General features: G+C 35.7%; 1 protein-coding gene and 2 non-coding genes across 3 annotated transcripts; all 3 read right to left on the bottom strand.

Moving 5' to 3' along the window:
- Positions 1–673: 673 nt before the first annotated feature.
- Positions 674–4,574, bottom strand: LOC141813644 (rRNA 2'-O-methyltransferase fibrillarin 1-like). Its single transcript, XM_074701604.1, has 7 exons — positions 4,529–4,574; positions 4,089–4,396; positions 3,912–4,007; positions 3,219–3,296; positions 2,948–3,124; positions 1,148–1,216; positions 674–1,019 (listed from the first exon to the last, which is right to left on the bottom strand). The coding sequence occupies exons 1-7, from the start codon at positions 4,542–4,544 to the stop codon at positions 837–839; spliced, it is 927 nt and encodes a 308-aa protein (XP_074557705.1). The 5' UTR covers positions 4,545–4,574; the 3' UTR covers positions 674–836.
- Positions 2,113–2,184, bottom strand: LOC141814090 (small nucleolar RNA snoR60). The gene has a single exon (XR_012600437.1). It is a non-coding gene; the product is annotated as a small nucleolar RNA snoR60 (small nucleolar RNA).
- On the bottom strand, positions 2,461–2,532 carry LOC141814091 (small nucleolar RNA snoR60). The gene has a single exon (XR_012600438.1). It is a non-coding gene; the product is annotated as a small nucleolar RNA snoR60 (small nucleolar RNA).
- Positions 4,575–17,305: the final 12,731 nt, after the last annotated feature.

A 17,305-nucleotide genomic window follows, 5' to 3' on the forward strand; every position in this document is an offset into this window, starting at 1 on the left:
TAAATGTGGAGCTGCTTCACGTGTTTTAATATGCATGGAAAGAAATACGAAGAGAATCAGAAAATTGATAACTAATTTGTTTTCCATCCGAGTGATTGAAAGAAAGGGGGATGAAAATGTTTTTTTTTCTATTTTTGTGAATATCATTTTTTTAAAACATTAAAGAATGAACAATGAAACAGACAAAAACTGAAGTTTTTATTTTATTGCTGATAAAATAATTTACATTGAATTTTACTTAGATTCTAATCCTACATATGCTCTGCCAGTTGATTATAACTATCTGGCTTTAAAATTTATCGGACAGGGTTATCTAAGATTAGATAATTTCATAGTAATTCTTCGAGCGTCATGAATTTAAGCAAGGCGTTCAAAGAGTGCACGAGCAGTGTTCTTACCCAGACTCAATTGAGCATGCACAAGCTCGAAACTAAAATCAAATGACATGAAGATTCCAATTACCTGAATGGGGTATAGCAATTGCTGACGATCACTGATTAACAATCCTACTATGTGGCCATAGAAACTCTTTTCTAGGTTTACATCTATAGCTATTAAGCATCAGCTAATTCTACTAACCATCTGATGAATTACTTATAATTGACAGCAGCAGAAGATACCTATTATATAACGAGAGAGTATGACAAATATATAGATAATATTGATAGACTTGATTCTCAAAATCCAACGTTCTTTTCAAGCATTTGTAAACAAAATGAGTTCGAATTTCCAAACATAAAAAATTCTCACCCAAATATGATTTCTTGCAAAACAACTTAATGCGAAAGAAATTCCATACAATACAAAGGTTCAGAGCAATTGAGATAGATAAATCCTCAGCTTTCAGAGGCAACTTTCTGTTTCTTAAGCATGCGATAGCCACCAACAACACAGGCATGATCCCTTTCAAATGGTTCCAAAGTGACTTGCTCTGAAGGTTTGAATTGTTCAGCCTGGAGCTTTTTCACTTCCTGGGCAAAAACAGCCTCGGCAGGAACAGTGGAGTCGATGCAGTTTGCCTACGACAGGGAGCAAGCAGACAGTATACCATGAGTACTGAAATTTTTCAATAAGTTTTCATACATGGAGCACAACTAAATGATAACCTAGATAGGAAGTAAATAGATGAAAGGAAAATCTAGGCTACCTTGATTGAAATCACAAAATGTCCACCGTTCTTCAAGAAGTATGAAGCATTCAGAGCCAAGATTCTTGCCTGCAGGAATACTAGAGCCAATGAAAAACTTACAAGAACCAAGGGTCAAAATGCTGATATCACACCTTGAATGGATAATACATTCTTCCTTCTGCTCATATTATTAGAGGGGTGAAGGGGTAATAGTGGGAAAAAAATCCCAGACATAACAATAAGGACTAAAGACAACTAAACATTAGAGATGGATATTATCTTGAATTACAAAACAATTAGTTAAAAACTTAATATTTAATTAGAAAAAGGAATTCAGAGATGATCATACAAATTAGACTTCTCATGCAAGTACATTATCATCTAATGTAGACAAAATCAGAGGTCGTCAATTGTAAGGGTGAGGAAGCATATCATTTATTGTTCCTTGGCATGTGATTATAAACAAATTCCCACATTTTAACAAATTTTCATATTTCCTACGTTGTCAATTATTAGACATAATATGGTCTTTATATTGCAGTTGGCAATCAGCAAAGTATCTTTACCAATGAGTTTCTTGTAACCAGTAACCAATAACAGACAGCAATCATTTTAACTAGAAAAGTTCATTTACAAACTATTTACGCTAATCATCTTACCGATTCAACAAAGAAAAAAAACAAGAAAATTTATTGAAATAAAAGAAAAATAAAGTAGATTCACATGAGATGTATAATGAGAACAATTACAAGTAAAATATTTAATCCACCACAACTCAACCAATCAGAAAAAGAAAGAAACAGCACAAGAAACTTTATGGAAAAAAAGGAAAATAATGTTAATCATATCAAGTGCCCTTTAAGATGTAACATATTATGAAGCATAAATATTAAATGAAATCTGCCAAAAACTGCAATGAGCATAACATTTAAAATGAAAACCACCAAAAACTGCAATGTGCATACAAGGCACAAGAGTAAATGTGCATCAGAAACTCGAATATGCATCATCCATGATGTCCCGAAGGGGAATCCGAGTAACTTCATCATATGCATGGGACTTCTAAATCAAAGTTGAAATCAATCTTGGAAAATTCAACATTTAATATTAAAGCAAAAGCTTCTTATTTTTAATATAAAAATTGTAGATTGCAACATGTCCAAATTTCTGTGTAGTTAAAAAAGTTGATGACTGAAATAAAATAATAGCATATAGCCCATGATAACTCAAAATGATATGCTGAAGGATATCAATAACTTGAACAAAGATAATAACTTTATCGCAGAAAAAATAAAAAAAAAAGACTGACATTGGAATAATTTGTCCACTCATGCATCAAAAACTCAAATCCTCATCATCCATGATGTCCTAAAGGAGAATCCGAGCAAATTCAACTAATGCATGGAAATTTTATATCAAAGACTAAATAAATCTTCAAGAAACTAAAAAAACAATTTCAAAGTACATTGAAACAAAAGCTTCCTAATATCATGAATTGTTGCATGTTCAAATCTGATAGAGTTAGAGTCGCCCACCAAAATGAGAGTCCATATAACTCAAAAATGACATAATTCAAGGATATCAATCACTTCATCAAAATCATTTTATTAATGCATCATAAAAAAAACTGCCACTAGCACATTAAGCAAAAAAGAGAACAATTTCCCAAGTATAGCGAAGAATAGTGCTTTAACTCCAATTGAAGAATCTAATTATGTACAATTCATGTACACCTCCAAACTTTCCAAATTAAAAATTATATTGGGATCTAGGTAAATGGCATGTTGAACTACACAGATTTAGTGCTAAAATCCTTACCTGATCAGGCTGAGCCACATCCGAAAAAATAACATCCACCATGCCAACCAACATCCTATATCTAGCAGGATGTCTAGCATCCTCTATTATGGGAATCACATTAGTACGCTTTTTGGCCATATTTACAAGATCTCTGCCACTTCGATGTGAGAATTCCACAGCATACACAACTCCTGTCTGTAAAAATGCAAAATAATAAGAAATGCATATTGAATAGTATTTTATCCAACAAATTTAGCACTAAAAACCATAAAACTTTAGATAAACTTACAGGTCCAACAATGTCAGAAACATGAGACACTGTAGTCCCTGATGCAGCACCAAGATACAGAACACGAGCTCCAGGAGCCTAAAAATATAACATAGCATTAATGCAATAATAATAAACCATCAAGCAGAATATCAAGCAATAAAGAAAAGAGTCGGTGAAAAAAAAGTTTCAGCTTGTCTTCACAACTCCAGGTTGAAAAGAAATAATTAGATGGTCATAATCAAGTGTTCCAAACTGCATCTAGGTACAATAACACTGAAATCCGTCATACTTATACTTCATAAAATCAATCTGATTAAAAACATGAATTATTCATTGAAATGAATGTTTTGAAGAACAAACCAAGAAATTATATAAAATTTCACCTTGGCAACTGCCCTCTTATAGAGCTTGACAGTTTGATTAGGCTTTAACAGGTCACACATATCATGAACTCAAAACACACGGCAACAAAAACAGCAACTAAGAACAATGAACAGAGAGATGCATGCTTGAGCTATTATGTTAGACCACTAGATGAAAAGGAAATATCTGATGTTTACTATATTGCCAATATCTCTTTTGAATTTTGATCATTGAAAATATAAGATCGTGATTACCAACAGGAACTTACTATAAGACCATCTAACCACACATCAAACACAGAATAATGACTAGCAATCTAAGTCTTTTGAGTAATCATGGAGAACTTACAATCCAAATGTTGTCCACACCACCAAGTATAGCTGCTGCAAGTTTTGACCGGAACGGATTCCATATCCTGTACTCAACTTTAGTCCCATCCTCATTCTACAATAGCGAGACAAAGTTTAAATATCACTAACACAGAAAACACAGTGATCACAGATAATGCGAAGACAGATAAATCACCTGAACAGAAACTCGCTTCTCGCCATAAACAGATTCACCAGAGACCATGTTCTTCGTGCAGAGGGCGTCTTCTTTCCCTTTAGCCACGAAAACTCCATCATGCCGGTGCGGATGGACCACGACCTTACTCCCGCCCTTCATGCCTCCGCCGCGGCCTCCGCCGCGGCCTCTTCCTCCCCTACCTCCTCGTCCGCCTCCACGGCCCCTTCCACCACCACGGCCTTCTGCCCCACCCCCTCGACCTCCCGGTCCTCTCCCCCTGCCCCTCCCTCCTCCACCATCGCTCCGGCCCCTAAAGCTACCACCGCCTGATGAAAAACATCAGAATCCAAACATAGCATCATTTTCTTCCTCCCGACAGATTAACAAAATGACGAAAGATGATTCTTTCAGCAATCACTAAAATGAAAAGAGAGATTCTGCAATGAACAAAGACTAACCTCTTGGAGGTCTCATGTCGGCGACTAGGAACTACGCAACAAGAAGAAGGATGGCGGAGACGCAAAGCCAGGGAAGATGATATTTATAGAGACAACAAGTTAGGGTTTAGGGTTTGGTGATGAGCCGAGAGGCGACTAGGGTGTCTTGATTGAATCATGGCCGTCCATTCTAGTTTAGGCGAGTGCTAAACACATTTGAGTTAAGAAAGGCAGTGTCATTCAAAAATTTCTCAACGCCTTATGACCATTTTCAAATGTAGATTTTATTGGAAGAGGAGGCGGCCTTCGTGGCAAGGGAAGTGGCAGAAGTAGAGGAAGGGATCATTCTTCTGCACAAAAAAAAAAAAAAAAAAAAAAAAAAGTTAGAATCCGTCATCTTAGCGGTCCTATACGGTCGGCCCCATGATCATTTGTGAGGAGGTAAATCGAGAAACTGTAATTGGTCATGACGCAAAGAAAGGATCATTCTGATAAATAAGTGAGGCTCATTGAAGCCAAAAATAGAATAAAAGCATTATTCAGTAGTATAATTGTAAAAGATTTCAACATATAAAGATAAATTATAAGAATGATTCACAAGCAAATTATATGAAAAAAGAAAATGAGAAAAATAATTTATTTATAGTTCATTCTCATTATAATGAAGTTTAAAATAACGTTTAATTTTTAGATAGTGGATGTTCGAACTATATGATTAGCAATAAGTCAGTGTTTAAAGAGATTGATGAATCATAAAAGATGTAAGTTAAACTTAGAGATAATAAGCATATTTAAGTTAAAGAAAGGCAAAGACACTATCGTTGTGAGGACTAATGATGGTAAAATAAAATTATTTTACAATATCTGTTTTGTTCCTAATCCGGAACATAGTTTGTTAAGTATTAAACAGTTGATGATGAATTATTGGGCAGTTGATGACAAGTGGCTAAGCAATTTTGTTCAATAGCGGAATATGTGTTTTTATTGACGTCTAGAAAACCCATTATTAGCATGCAAATGACATAAAACAAGATGTTTTCATTTAAAACCACTAACGTGGGGAAAAGCTCTTATTTCCCCTGAGAAAAATCAATCAATGATGTGGCAATTAAGATAACATCTCAATATCAGCCTCATGTAACTTCTAACTCAAAAATTATGGTTTTTGGATTATCTCAAAATAGTTCTCTTGGTTTATGTGAAGGGTGCATTCATGAAAAATAGACAAGGAAGTCTTTTCCAAATGGGCAATCGCTAAGAGTTTCGAAATGCCTTGAACTAATTCACATTGGCTTATGTGGGTATATGAGAACTACATCACTTAATTTTTTTTCCAATGATTTTAATCGAATGAATCGAGTTTATTTTCTAACAGATAAATTAGAGACTTTTGTAAATTTTATAAAATTCAAGGTACTTATGAAAAATAAATAATATTTTAATAAAGACTCTGCATATATCAAAGAGGTGAGCTTTTATTTAAAGAATTTAATTGCCTTTGTGAAGAGCATGATATTTATAGGGAGTTGACAACACCTTATACATTGAAACAAAATGGTGTAGTCAAACAAAAAAAATTAAATCGTTGTAGAAATGACTAGAAGTTTATTGGATATTAAAGGACTTTCAAATATTTTTTGAGATGAAGTAGTAGCAAAATCTATCTACTTATATGTCTTCAGTAAAAATTATCTTGAATCAAACATCATATGAGACATGACGAGGTAGAAGTGTTATATTTGAGAGGTATCATAAGACAATCGTCTTATGGTTATACTATTTATTGGATAAATAACAATTCACTATTTGAGTATACATTCTCTATGTGTTTGATTGGATCTTAAACTCATTTACTGAATATCCGCAATACGATTCATAGTATGAGAGAATTTGTAATTGGATCACAACTAGTGAACATCTCTACATGTGTAATTATAAATATATTAAAATTATCCCTAGTCATGGAATTGATGAGCATGGACATCATCGATTCTGTTGGTACTAGCACATTTTAAACTCCTTGGTTTGCCAAGTAGTCGTTTTCACTAGTTGGAAATATTGAATGTTGAGAGTTAAATATGGATGCTAGTTAAAGGTAACTAGTCCATTGAAGTAACCTGTCGTGAGACTTCAGATGATTCTATACATATGTCAATGAAGATCTCAGTGCAGCTTTAAGTATGAGTTTCCTTAGACTTACAGTATTCAAGTCACTTTGGTTATGGAGACTTATATTTTGACATCTTAAGCAAACATCTCCAAGGAGGTATGGACCAGAGATGATTAGGTATAAGTCAAAGTGCCCGAAGGTGTTTGAATAGCCCACAGAAGATTCACTGCTCCTTAAAAAAGAAGATGTATACCCTACAACTGCTTGTTAGGATTGTTACTAAAAAATTTTTGCTAAAGCATTACATGTTAAGAGTACGACAGTCTTGGACACATGTACAAGTAACTTAAATCTACAGGATAAAAAAGTAAGCTTGGGCTAGGTGTGACATAGTCAGCCTAGTGGGAACTGACACATATAGACCATGTCCTAAATTAAATTAGTATAAGATGGTGAAAGGAACGAGACACGTTTCATTATAGCTACTGAAGGATTTAGAAATTATTTGAAATTAATCATTGATTTTCTAGTCAATTAGGAATCATGATGTACTACTACGTGCCACTCATGATCGTTCCATAATTAATAGTTAATTACAGACAACCAACATAACTGAGAACCTATTGGGTCATACGCACTACAAAATTTTTGAAGGACATAAAACGAGTTGAGAATTAGATTCTCAGATCGAGAAAAATAAAATCTGGTTGGATCAGACAAAGGTAAAATGATAGGTTTCATCTTATGAAGATGAAATAAACAAAATTGGTTTGATTCAAATCGGAGGTGGTTTGGTTATTGAACCAAACGATTCGATTTGAACTAAATTGAACCAACTTGGTTTGATTCATGATGGAAGATATTTTGGTAAAATAGAAGTGATGAGGGATTTTATCTTGTGAAGACAAAATGAATAAAATTGGTTTAAATTAAATCGGAGATCGTTTAGTTAGTGAACCATGCAATTTAAGTTTTGAACTAAAATAAATCCGATTTACTATAGTACCGATTCGCTATAGTGACTAGGGTTGAACTTGATTTATTTTTCCCAGGTTTCTTTTCCTCTGCTTTTTCTTCCTTCTCTGCCCGATGTCGTAACAACCCAATCGCGACCGCGATTTTCTCAATCCCGCAGTCGCCGGCGGAAAACTCGGGCTTTAAAAGGTTGCTCGGCCGCGTGGGAGATGTGTCGTCGAAACCCTAGCGCGCCGCGATGGTCGTCTGTGCGCTGGCTGGCTGCCATGTCCGGAGAGGAGCAATCAGCGAAGCCCTAGCTGCCGCTAGCCCCTTGCCTCTCCCGAGCGCCGTCCGCCGTTGATGGGAGAGGAGGAGAAGACACAAAATCCCCAGCATCGCCAGCCATCTCCCTTTCATGATCATGACTGCCCTGCTCCGGAAGTCGCCGGCCGTCGCCTCTCCTCTAAAGTTGCTGAGCTATCACAGCTTCCCCTTACCGGGTTTTCTTCCGCCCGTGGCTGACTTCAGGAAGAAAGGTCCTTGTCCTCTTCTCCTGTCCGGCCACTCCCACAATCACTGGAGCTACAACCAGCGTGGACCACGGTTGGAGCTCGCTGTCCATGGCTGCTTGCTTCTTCTAAGAACCACCACCATCGGAGTTAGCTGTTGGAGACTTTTCCCGGGTCGACGGATTGTGACACAGTCGGATCCGGATCTTGCCGTGGACACCAACTGTCGGAGCAGGCCTCCTATAGTGGCCGACTTGTGAAGCCGTCGGAGTCAGCTTATGAAGTCACTGGAGCAGCTTGTGAAGTTGTCAAAACCTCGAATTTGTTGTCGGAGTACCGGAACCACTGTTAGATTGTTGCCAGAAGCTTATGAAGCTTCCGGAGAAAGTTCAATCAATGTCAGAAAGGTTCCAACCATTTGCCCTAAATTGATGGTCAGAAGTTGACTACCAAAAACTACATCGGGAATATGGTTACCGATGATAGTTAGAAAGTTCTAGAAAATGATCGCGATAAACGTTATTACGTATTTTTCGAAATTAAATTTTTCTCTTGTATCGATCGTTGGCTAGTATCGAAGACGGTGATGTGACTCGTGACTTTAAAAGTTATCTAAACGAGAGCTTGGCATGGATCACTAGTAGAGATGGAACTTCGACAAGGGTCACTCGATTGATGCCAACACCGCTCAACATCATTTATCAGGTATACGTAGAATATTTATTATTTTGTAAAATTTTAAATTTTTAGCTATTTCATGTACTTGTTATATTCTGTATTTGTTTGCGTGTGTTGTAATAATTAGGTGTAATTATTAGTTTATTTCCGCTGTGCATGTTTACGAAATATGTAAACACGCGCAATGTACCGGGACGATTCCAACAAGAAGATCATCAGTAAACCACTTAAGGATCTTCGATTGTATTGCCTATGCTTTGATAAGTTCTCAATTTCATAAAAAATTTGAAGAAAAATTTGAAAAATATATTTTTGGTAGATATTGTAATTGATCCAAAGCATATTAGTTGTATAATTCTCTTAGGAATAAATTAATTATAAGGAAAGATGTAGTTTTTGATAGAAATTCGAGTTGGAATTGGAGTAAAAAATGTAAAGAGACCCAAGTTCATATCCAATGAAGAACAAGACTCCAACAACTGAAGGTTTTGAATTATCTTCTTTTTGGATCGTCAATTTTTTCATCATCAAATTCAAAAAGTAGCAACTCATCCTTCTTAGAGGAATTTTTTGATGAAACACCTCCAAAGTTAGATCTTTGAAAGAAATCTATGAGTCATGCCAATTTGATTTTTTTTTTGTTATAGATTCTATCATTTTTGGAGAAGTAGTAACAAAATAAGAATGACACAATGGAATGAAAAAAAAGTTAATGTCAATCTATAAAAATTGAACATGGAACATGGTGGATCTACCTGAAGAGAAGAATTCAATTGCTTTCTAGTTTGTGTTTAAAATAAAATATCATACAGATAGAACCATTCAAAAACACAAAGCTGAGCTTGTGGCAAAAGGATATTCACAACAGTAAGATATTGATTTCAAAGAAATGTTTTCTCCAATAACTCGACTAAAAACTATGAGAATTATCTTAGCATTGGTAATACAACAACATTTTCCTCTTTATCAATTCAATGTCTATATGAATTTCTAAATAGAGATTTGCAAGAAGACGATTATGTTGCTCAACCCAAAGGTTTTGTAATTGAAAGCTAGGAGGTAAAGGTGTATGATGGATGTGTTTTTGGGTATTAATTTTTATTTTATTTCTTTATTTGTTTTTGTCACTCATACCCTTCAAAATTAACATTTATAATTAACCAAATCTCTAATTATCACTTAGGTAATATAGTAGAGGTTCGGATTGTCTCTGATGGACTCAATGATGGAAGCTGCCCTAGACATATGGTGTGATGTTTTTATTTGTTGACTTTATTCATTCTTATTTACAAACTCCATTTATTCACAATTAAATCTTACAATTACCAAAAGAATCCTAAGTATACATTCCTAATCACACATTTAGCATACAACATGAATTTCATTCACATAACATACAACAACACACAACCTACATAATACAACACTAATTTCACATCCTGTATTATACAACAATCATAACATACAACATTCAACACTATATACACAACATGCAACCTACAAAATAATTTATTTATAACATGAATCAGATTTACAAAATCCATTTACATGTGATCATAAACATTACATATCATGTAACCGGCTACAAATTCAAACAACTCTACATGTTCAACATTAACCAGGTTTCTTTACATCATTTGCAACCAAATATTCCATGGTTCAATTCATTATACATACTCAATTCATTGTATTTCATGGTTCAACATGCAACACGAGTTACAAATTGATACTCAATCCTAAACAAACACCAACATCATATCATTCAACCCAAATCTAAACATTTGATAGAACATATCATTCAATTCAATATAAACTTCTGATTTATCAATATGAATTCCATTCATTATACAACACTTAGTTCATGTGCACATGACTCATAACAACCATTCAATCATAAAGCCAGCTACCATAACTTCATACTATCCAGTTACACTTGAACAGATAACCATATTAATAATCAAAGCACTTACAAAATTCAATCCAACCAACCACATTCCCAAATAACTTCATGCTATCAGAACCGAACCAAACAATACATTGACAATCCAAAAGAAACAGGAGGTTTTGATTCATTCAAGTTAACAGAACAACGTCACCAAAGAAGAGAATTAGTGTTAGAGTTAGAAATTAGGATCACAGTTAGGGTAAGTGTTAAGATCAAAGTTAGGGTTAGGGTTATAGTTAATTCAGGGGGTTTTTAATATGAAATCAGCTAACAACAAATGAAACAAACATCAATGGAAATCAAGATAGGGTTAGGGTTTCTCCCTCTCGACTCAGAACAGAGGAGAAGAGAGAACAGAACGGTGGGGGTTGATGGATGGTCTCGTATCAGCATCAAACAGAGAAATAACACCATTCAGATTGATTTTGCGCCAACAGAAGATGGGTCGCACTAGAGCAAATCGCTCACGGCGAAGCGTGATCAGAGAAGACACATGTGACGGGAATCTCAGCCTCTGCTGTCTCGAGGCTCTACTGCAAATCGCAAACAAAAGCATCATAAAACAAAGATTAAAAACTCCCTTACCTGCCCTTTTCCGATGACTGGCGGAGGTCGAAGATGACCGGAGGTCCCCTGCTGCAAATCACGATAGGGACTGGTTGATTCCTTGATACAAATCGCCGACAGGGACCGGCTACCACTCGACTCTTCTATGGATGCGGAGGGTGGTGCTATCGCCGGCCACCACTCGCTGGAACAAATTGATCACAGCGGACGGAGCATAGTCGATAGGGGAAGAAGAAGAATCTCACCGAAGCTCACAGTGAGACACTTCTGCGGTGGCGTCGACGCTCATCGACCAGAGCTGCCGCCGCCTCTGTTTTGTAGCTGGTTAGGAAGAAGATGAACGGGATGGATGATGGAGGCAATGGGAGCTCGGTTGTGAATCACGATGGAGAAGATGAGAAGCTACAGGACCTTCGCGACCGAACCCTTGAGCCGATTTCGCCCTTTTAACCGCGTGTATTGAACCAAGAATAATTGGACCAAAATCTGATTTCAATTGAACCAGCTGTATTGGGCCGAGTTGAACTCAGGCTGAATCTAAATTGAACCAAAATTGGATTTTAACCCATTTTAACCTGATTGAGCCAAATTTGAATCTGATTTGAACCCGACTCAAACCAGGATTGATTTTTCCTCAAATTAAGCCTCCAAATATTGTTATTTTCATCCTAATTTCTTGCAAAATGAAATACAACAAATTAATACCCATAAATACCTTAAATTAATAAGAAATTGAATGAAGACATGAAATTAATCCAAGATACAGAAATAAGCTAAAAACCTAATTTATTACATGAAATATAATCAAATCGGTCCAATATAACTCTAATTAACCCTGTTAAAATGCTACTTATCAGTGTACAAGCTGAGAAAGACACTCTATGGATTTAAACAAGTCCCGCAAGAGTGATATGGCAAGATTGATAGCTATTTTAAAAAAAATGACTTCACAATAGGTGAAAATGAACTCACCCTTTACGTGAAGAAATAAGGTAGAGATGTTTTTATCATTATCTACCTTTATATTGATGACATAATATATATAAGCTTTCCTGATTCTGGTGTGGTTAATTTTAAGTTTAATATGATGAAGAAATTTATGGTTAATTTTAAATTTAATATGATAAAGAAATTTGATATGTCAGATATGAGATTATTGTATTATTTTCTTAGTCTTGAAGTAAAACAAGAAGTTGATAGGATTTTTTTTTTCATAGAAAAAATATACAATAGATCTTCTCAAAAGATCCAACCTACTCAATTGCAATCTAGTCACTATGCTCATGAATATAAATGAGAAGTTGTAACTAAAAGATGGTTAGAAAGACGTTAATGCAAATAATTTCAAAAGCTTAGTTGGAGGTTTGATTTATTTAATTCCTATTAGGCTAAATATTACTTTCTTTGTTGGTATAATTTATAAATTCATGGAAAATACCATGAAGCATCATCTTGGAGCAACAAGGATTTTACATTATGTTGTTGGAACTGTGAATTATGGGATTTGGTATAATAAAGTTTCAGAATTCAATCTTTAAGGGTTCACTAATAATGTTTAGGTAAGTTCATTAGATGATTAAAAGTGCATCTTAACTCGTGTTTTTAATCTTGGGTCAAGAGCAATTTCATGAAGTTCACAGAAGCAAGCTACAATATCCTCCTCAGAAGCAAAATGTATAGCAACAAACTTCAACAAGGAATCTGGATTAGAATAATTCTAATAGATCTTCACAAACAACAAGGTACAATTGATATTTTCGTGATAAAAGGCAATGATTGCAATGACAAAATATTCAATTTTCCATGATAGGACTAAATTAAACATATCGATATTCGTCTTCACTTGATTCAAGATTTAGTTGTAAATAAAGAAATTATATTGAAGTACCATAATACATACGAATAAGTGGCAGATATTCTAACAAAATTACTTCCAAAAGATAAGTTTATTTACATTAGATTGCGTCATAGTGTTTGTAATTTTAAACTGAGAGGGAGTGTTGAGGAATGAATCAAAATTAGTGGTTTTGGTTAGTGGTTAGCGGATGAGGAGTTAGTGGGATAATGTTGGTATTATGAAGTTAGTGATTAGTGGATGAAGAATTAATGGATTAATGTGAAGGAGTTAGTGAGTTAATGGGTAAATTTTTTAAGTTATGTAATTAGCATATAAATAAGCTATCTGTTTATCAATGAAGTAGAGAAAAAATTATCTCTCCCGCCTATTCTTGAACTCCTACTATCCTTATCCAATTATTCAAAACCTTTTTTTTGTTAACAAAAACACCACCGACCTCTTTCTCGCATGTTGAAGGCATATCAAATCATTTACTTCCAATCATTGTTGATCAAATGATGCCAAGTACTAGTGACGAGAGTAATGGTGCAGTAGGTTCACCACCTTCTAAGGCGGCTAGTCCAAGACCTAGTCCTAGCAAACTACCATTACTAAATCTTCTCTTTCTTAAATACCTTTTGGAGGCAGAGAAGTCTCTTACAATCCCTTTCTTACAAAGAAACACACAAGATATAAAGATAAAAATATAAATGAAAATAAAAAATAACTTTACAAATGAAAACTTAACTTTGGATGTTTTCTTATTGCTTTGGATTGCCTCTTGAGGGTAGAAAGTGCAGCAATACTTCATCTTCAAACCCTTAAGAATCAACACCTTCAATCTTTCTCAAAGCCCTCTTTTATAGGATTGTTGTTGGGCTAATTTTCGCTCATCTATCAATTAATTTTACCTATCAATCAACTTCTCCATTGAATTTGACATTTGTACCTGCAAAATGGATCTTACCAACTCAGTTTGACCACTATCAATCGACTACTAAACCTCATCAATTGACTATAGGCAACTAGTTGAGTTTCAAAACGATTTCTGAACCTTCTATTCGCTACTACAGTACCATTATTTGATTGCTAAACCTCATCAATCGATTGGTAGACAACTATTTGAGTTTTCAATTGATTTTTGAATCTTCTGTTCATTGCTACAGTGCTAGTAGTCAATTAATGAAACTCATCAACCGACTAACACTGTACAAAACACTACAGTAGAAACTCTAAACCCCGACACTATAGCAAACCCCGAGGTTACTATAGCAAACTCTAATTACTATAGCAGAAATCCCTACTTATTGTAGTAACCCTTAAATATAATAGCAAACCCTAAAAAATCCCTCAAACCCTAATTTCAGAGTTTAGAATTCATCGATCGATAGATAGACTCTATTAATTCATTGATACTCCTATTTCAGTCATACTAAGTTAAATTCTCATCTTACCTGGTATATAGTTGACCTCAACTTACTAAAATTTCCTTTGCCCAGCATTCGATCAATCTTGACCTATTAGGATTTTTCATTACCTAGCATCTGGTCAACCTTGACTTATCGAACTTCACCATTGTTAAACATTCGATCTTCCTTGACATGTTTGACTTCTCGTCTCATGCCTAATATTCAATCAACCATTACTTATTAGGACTTCCCTTATTGCCAAGTGTGATCTTTCATGATCCATTTGGACTTCATCCTTGCCAACTATTTGTTGGACTTTCAACCACCAATTGTCGGATCAATAATGATCCACTTGGACTTCTTGCCTTGTCAACTCCTTATTAGACTTCTGACCGTCAAGTGTTCGATCAACCATGATCTACTTGGACTTTTGACCATCTCATATCAAATGTCTGGTCCTCCATGACCCACATGAACTTAACACCTCCTTTGACATAACACCTCATGCTAACTCCCCATTGGACTTCCAACCGTCAAATGTCTGATTAATTATGACCCACTTGAACTTATCGGGTCAACCTTGACCTACTTGACATCTCACTCAATAAACTAACATATTGATCAAACATAAAAATTCAAATTTGAGTCAAAATGAGCTTGGTCAACCTTGACTAGAAGCCGTTTGAACCAATAATCATTCCATTATAGATCGTGATGACATGGTCATCCATGGGGGTACCACACAGAGTGAAAGTGACCAACCAGTGGGCCACCATCATCAGGGTACTTTTGTTGATGTCCTAGGTACGTGCCTCACATTTCCTACAACACTGCCATGGGGACCCAACTTACTTCCCCTCTAATTCGTTGACCATCTCAAAATTCTATTGTTGGAAGCCTCCCAACATCTATTGCCTCATTATACTCCTCGTCCGTGGCCTCCCTACCGCTCAACATCATCAAGCATGCACCCACTTGCCACTCTTGTTGTCAATGCCAATTTATAGAGTTTAACAACTAACAAGTTTGTTTAATGTTGGACTGAGGATGTTTGTGTTGAAAAGTTAACGGGAAATGGATGAACATTATTTCTAATATGATCAGGAATATAGTCCTACATTGGAAGGGAATAATGGATGAAATTGGCTCAAATATGAATGAGAGAATAGTCACATAGGGTGCAAATTGAGAGCCTGAATTACATTAGATCTAGTTGGCATATGTGCGAGTATGACATGTGCACATTGAATATCAGACCAATTGAAATAGAAATTTGTCAAGAAATCTAGCTAATGTTTTACCATTATTTTTCTATCACCTCAAATCTGAAATAGATACATTAATGGTGACGACTTAGAACGGTTGGCTATTAATTAAGTGCTAGTTGTTGGTATTTTGAGTTAGCCAATAAAGGGCAGTTAATGATCAAATAACGGTCATCGACAAGAGTAATGGCTATCAAAATTTCAAGCCTATAAATAAATGCTCTTCCTTAGGCATCAGTAATCAAAGCATCCAAAAACCTTGAACCATCAGCAATCACTCTTCTTCCCAACTATTGTTCCTCCACCTCTCGCTTTCGGTGATAGCATTCAAGTATAATATACAATTCACCACCAACAATCAATGCTTGGTTACTAAGTTGACTTGTGTGCAAGTGTGACCTATGTGGATTGAATGTCGAACTAAATTTGTCAAGTAACCTAGCCAATGTTTTGCCATTATTTCCCTACCACCTCAAACTTGAAACAGACACATTAATGGTTGCAGTTTAAAACTATCGACCATTATTAATCAAGTGTTAGTTGTTGACATTTTAAATTAGCCAATAAAGGGCAGTTAATGGTCGAATAATGATCATTAAGTGGTAGGAGTAATAACTATCAGAATTTCGAGCCTATAAATAAAGGCTCTTCCTTGGGCAGCAGTAATCAAAACATTCAAAATCCTTTATCCATCAGCAACCACTCTTCTTCCCTACTATCGCTCCTCCACCTCTCACCTTCGATGATAGCGTTTGGGACAATGTTTAGTTCAACATGAACAATAAATGCTTGATTGCTAAGTCTTTGAGCTGTTATATTCTAAGCAATAGATGTTCATTTGAGCCTCTAAGCATTGCCGGAGAGAGGCGAATTTGTTTTAAGAAAATTTTGTTAAACGCATACCTTCATAGTTCAATATTTGACTTCCTGACTTGCCTCCTAAGTCAGTAGCAGTCCAACCTCCCAAGTTACTCGACAATTTAACCTCTTGACTTTTTGACTTGGTCTCTCAAGTACTCTAACCTAACTTAACCTTTTGAGTTGTCTAGCCGCTAAGACTATCATTCTTTGGCTCGACCAAGTGTTCTGAGTTCTCCTATTTGGCATTGTCTCTTGAGCTGCCCAACTCAACTTTATCTCCTAAATCACTCTTTAACCTTCCAAGTCATCTAATAGCTTGGCCTCCCGAGTCAGCCTTTAGCTCGTTCGTCGAGTACTACACCCCGACCAAGTATCCTGAACACTCTTGACCCGAATTGGTGTCCTGAGAACTCTTGACTCGGATTAACGTTTTGAGCTCTTCAGCCTTTAGCTTACTCATCAAGTACTACACCCTAACCAGGTGTCCTGAACATTCTTGATCCGAATTGGTGTCCTGAGAACTCTTGACTCAGATTAACATTATGAGCTCTTCTACTCAGCCATCTCTTGAGCACTTTGACTCATCTCAGTTCCCGCTTGAATTGACTTCCCTAGAATTTCAATCCAGAACACGTATTCTCAGTGATGTATTCGGAGATA

The sequence above is a fragment of the Curcuma longa genome, chromosome 20 (assembly GCF_044706935.1).
Source record: "Curcuma longa cultivar G26 ecotype Majalengka, Jawa Barat chromosome 20, ITB_CL_G26_1.1, whole genome shotgun sequence".
Lineage (NCBI taxonomy): Eukaryota > Viridiplantae > Streptophyta > Magnoliopsida > Zingiberales > Zingiberaceae > Curcuma > Curcuma longa.

Excerpts from the sequence above, each read along its gene's own strand:
- LOC141813644 (XM_074701604.1), bottom strand. Across the intron at positions 3,125-3,218 it reads TTTCTGACATTGTTGGACCT|ACAGGAGTTGTGTATGCTGT; the intron begins GTAAGTTTATCT and ends GCATTTTTACAG. Across the intron at positions 1,020-1,147 it reads ATTTTGTGATTTCAATCAAG|GCAAACTGCATCGACTCCAC; the intron begins GTAGCCTAGATT and ends TCCCTGTCGTAG.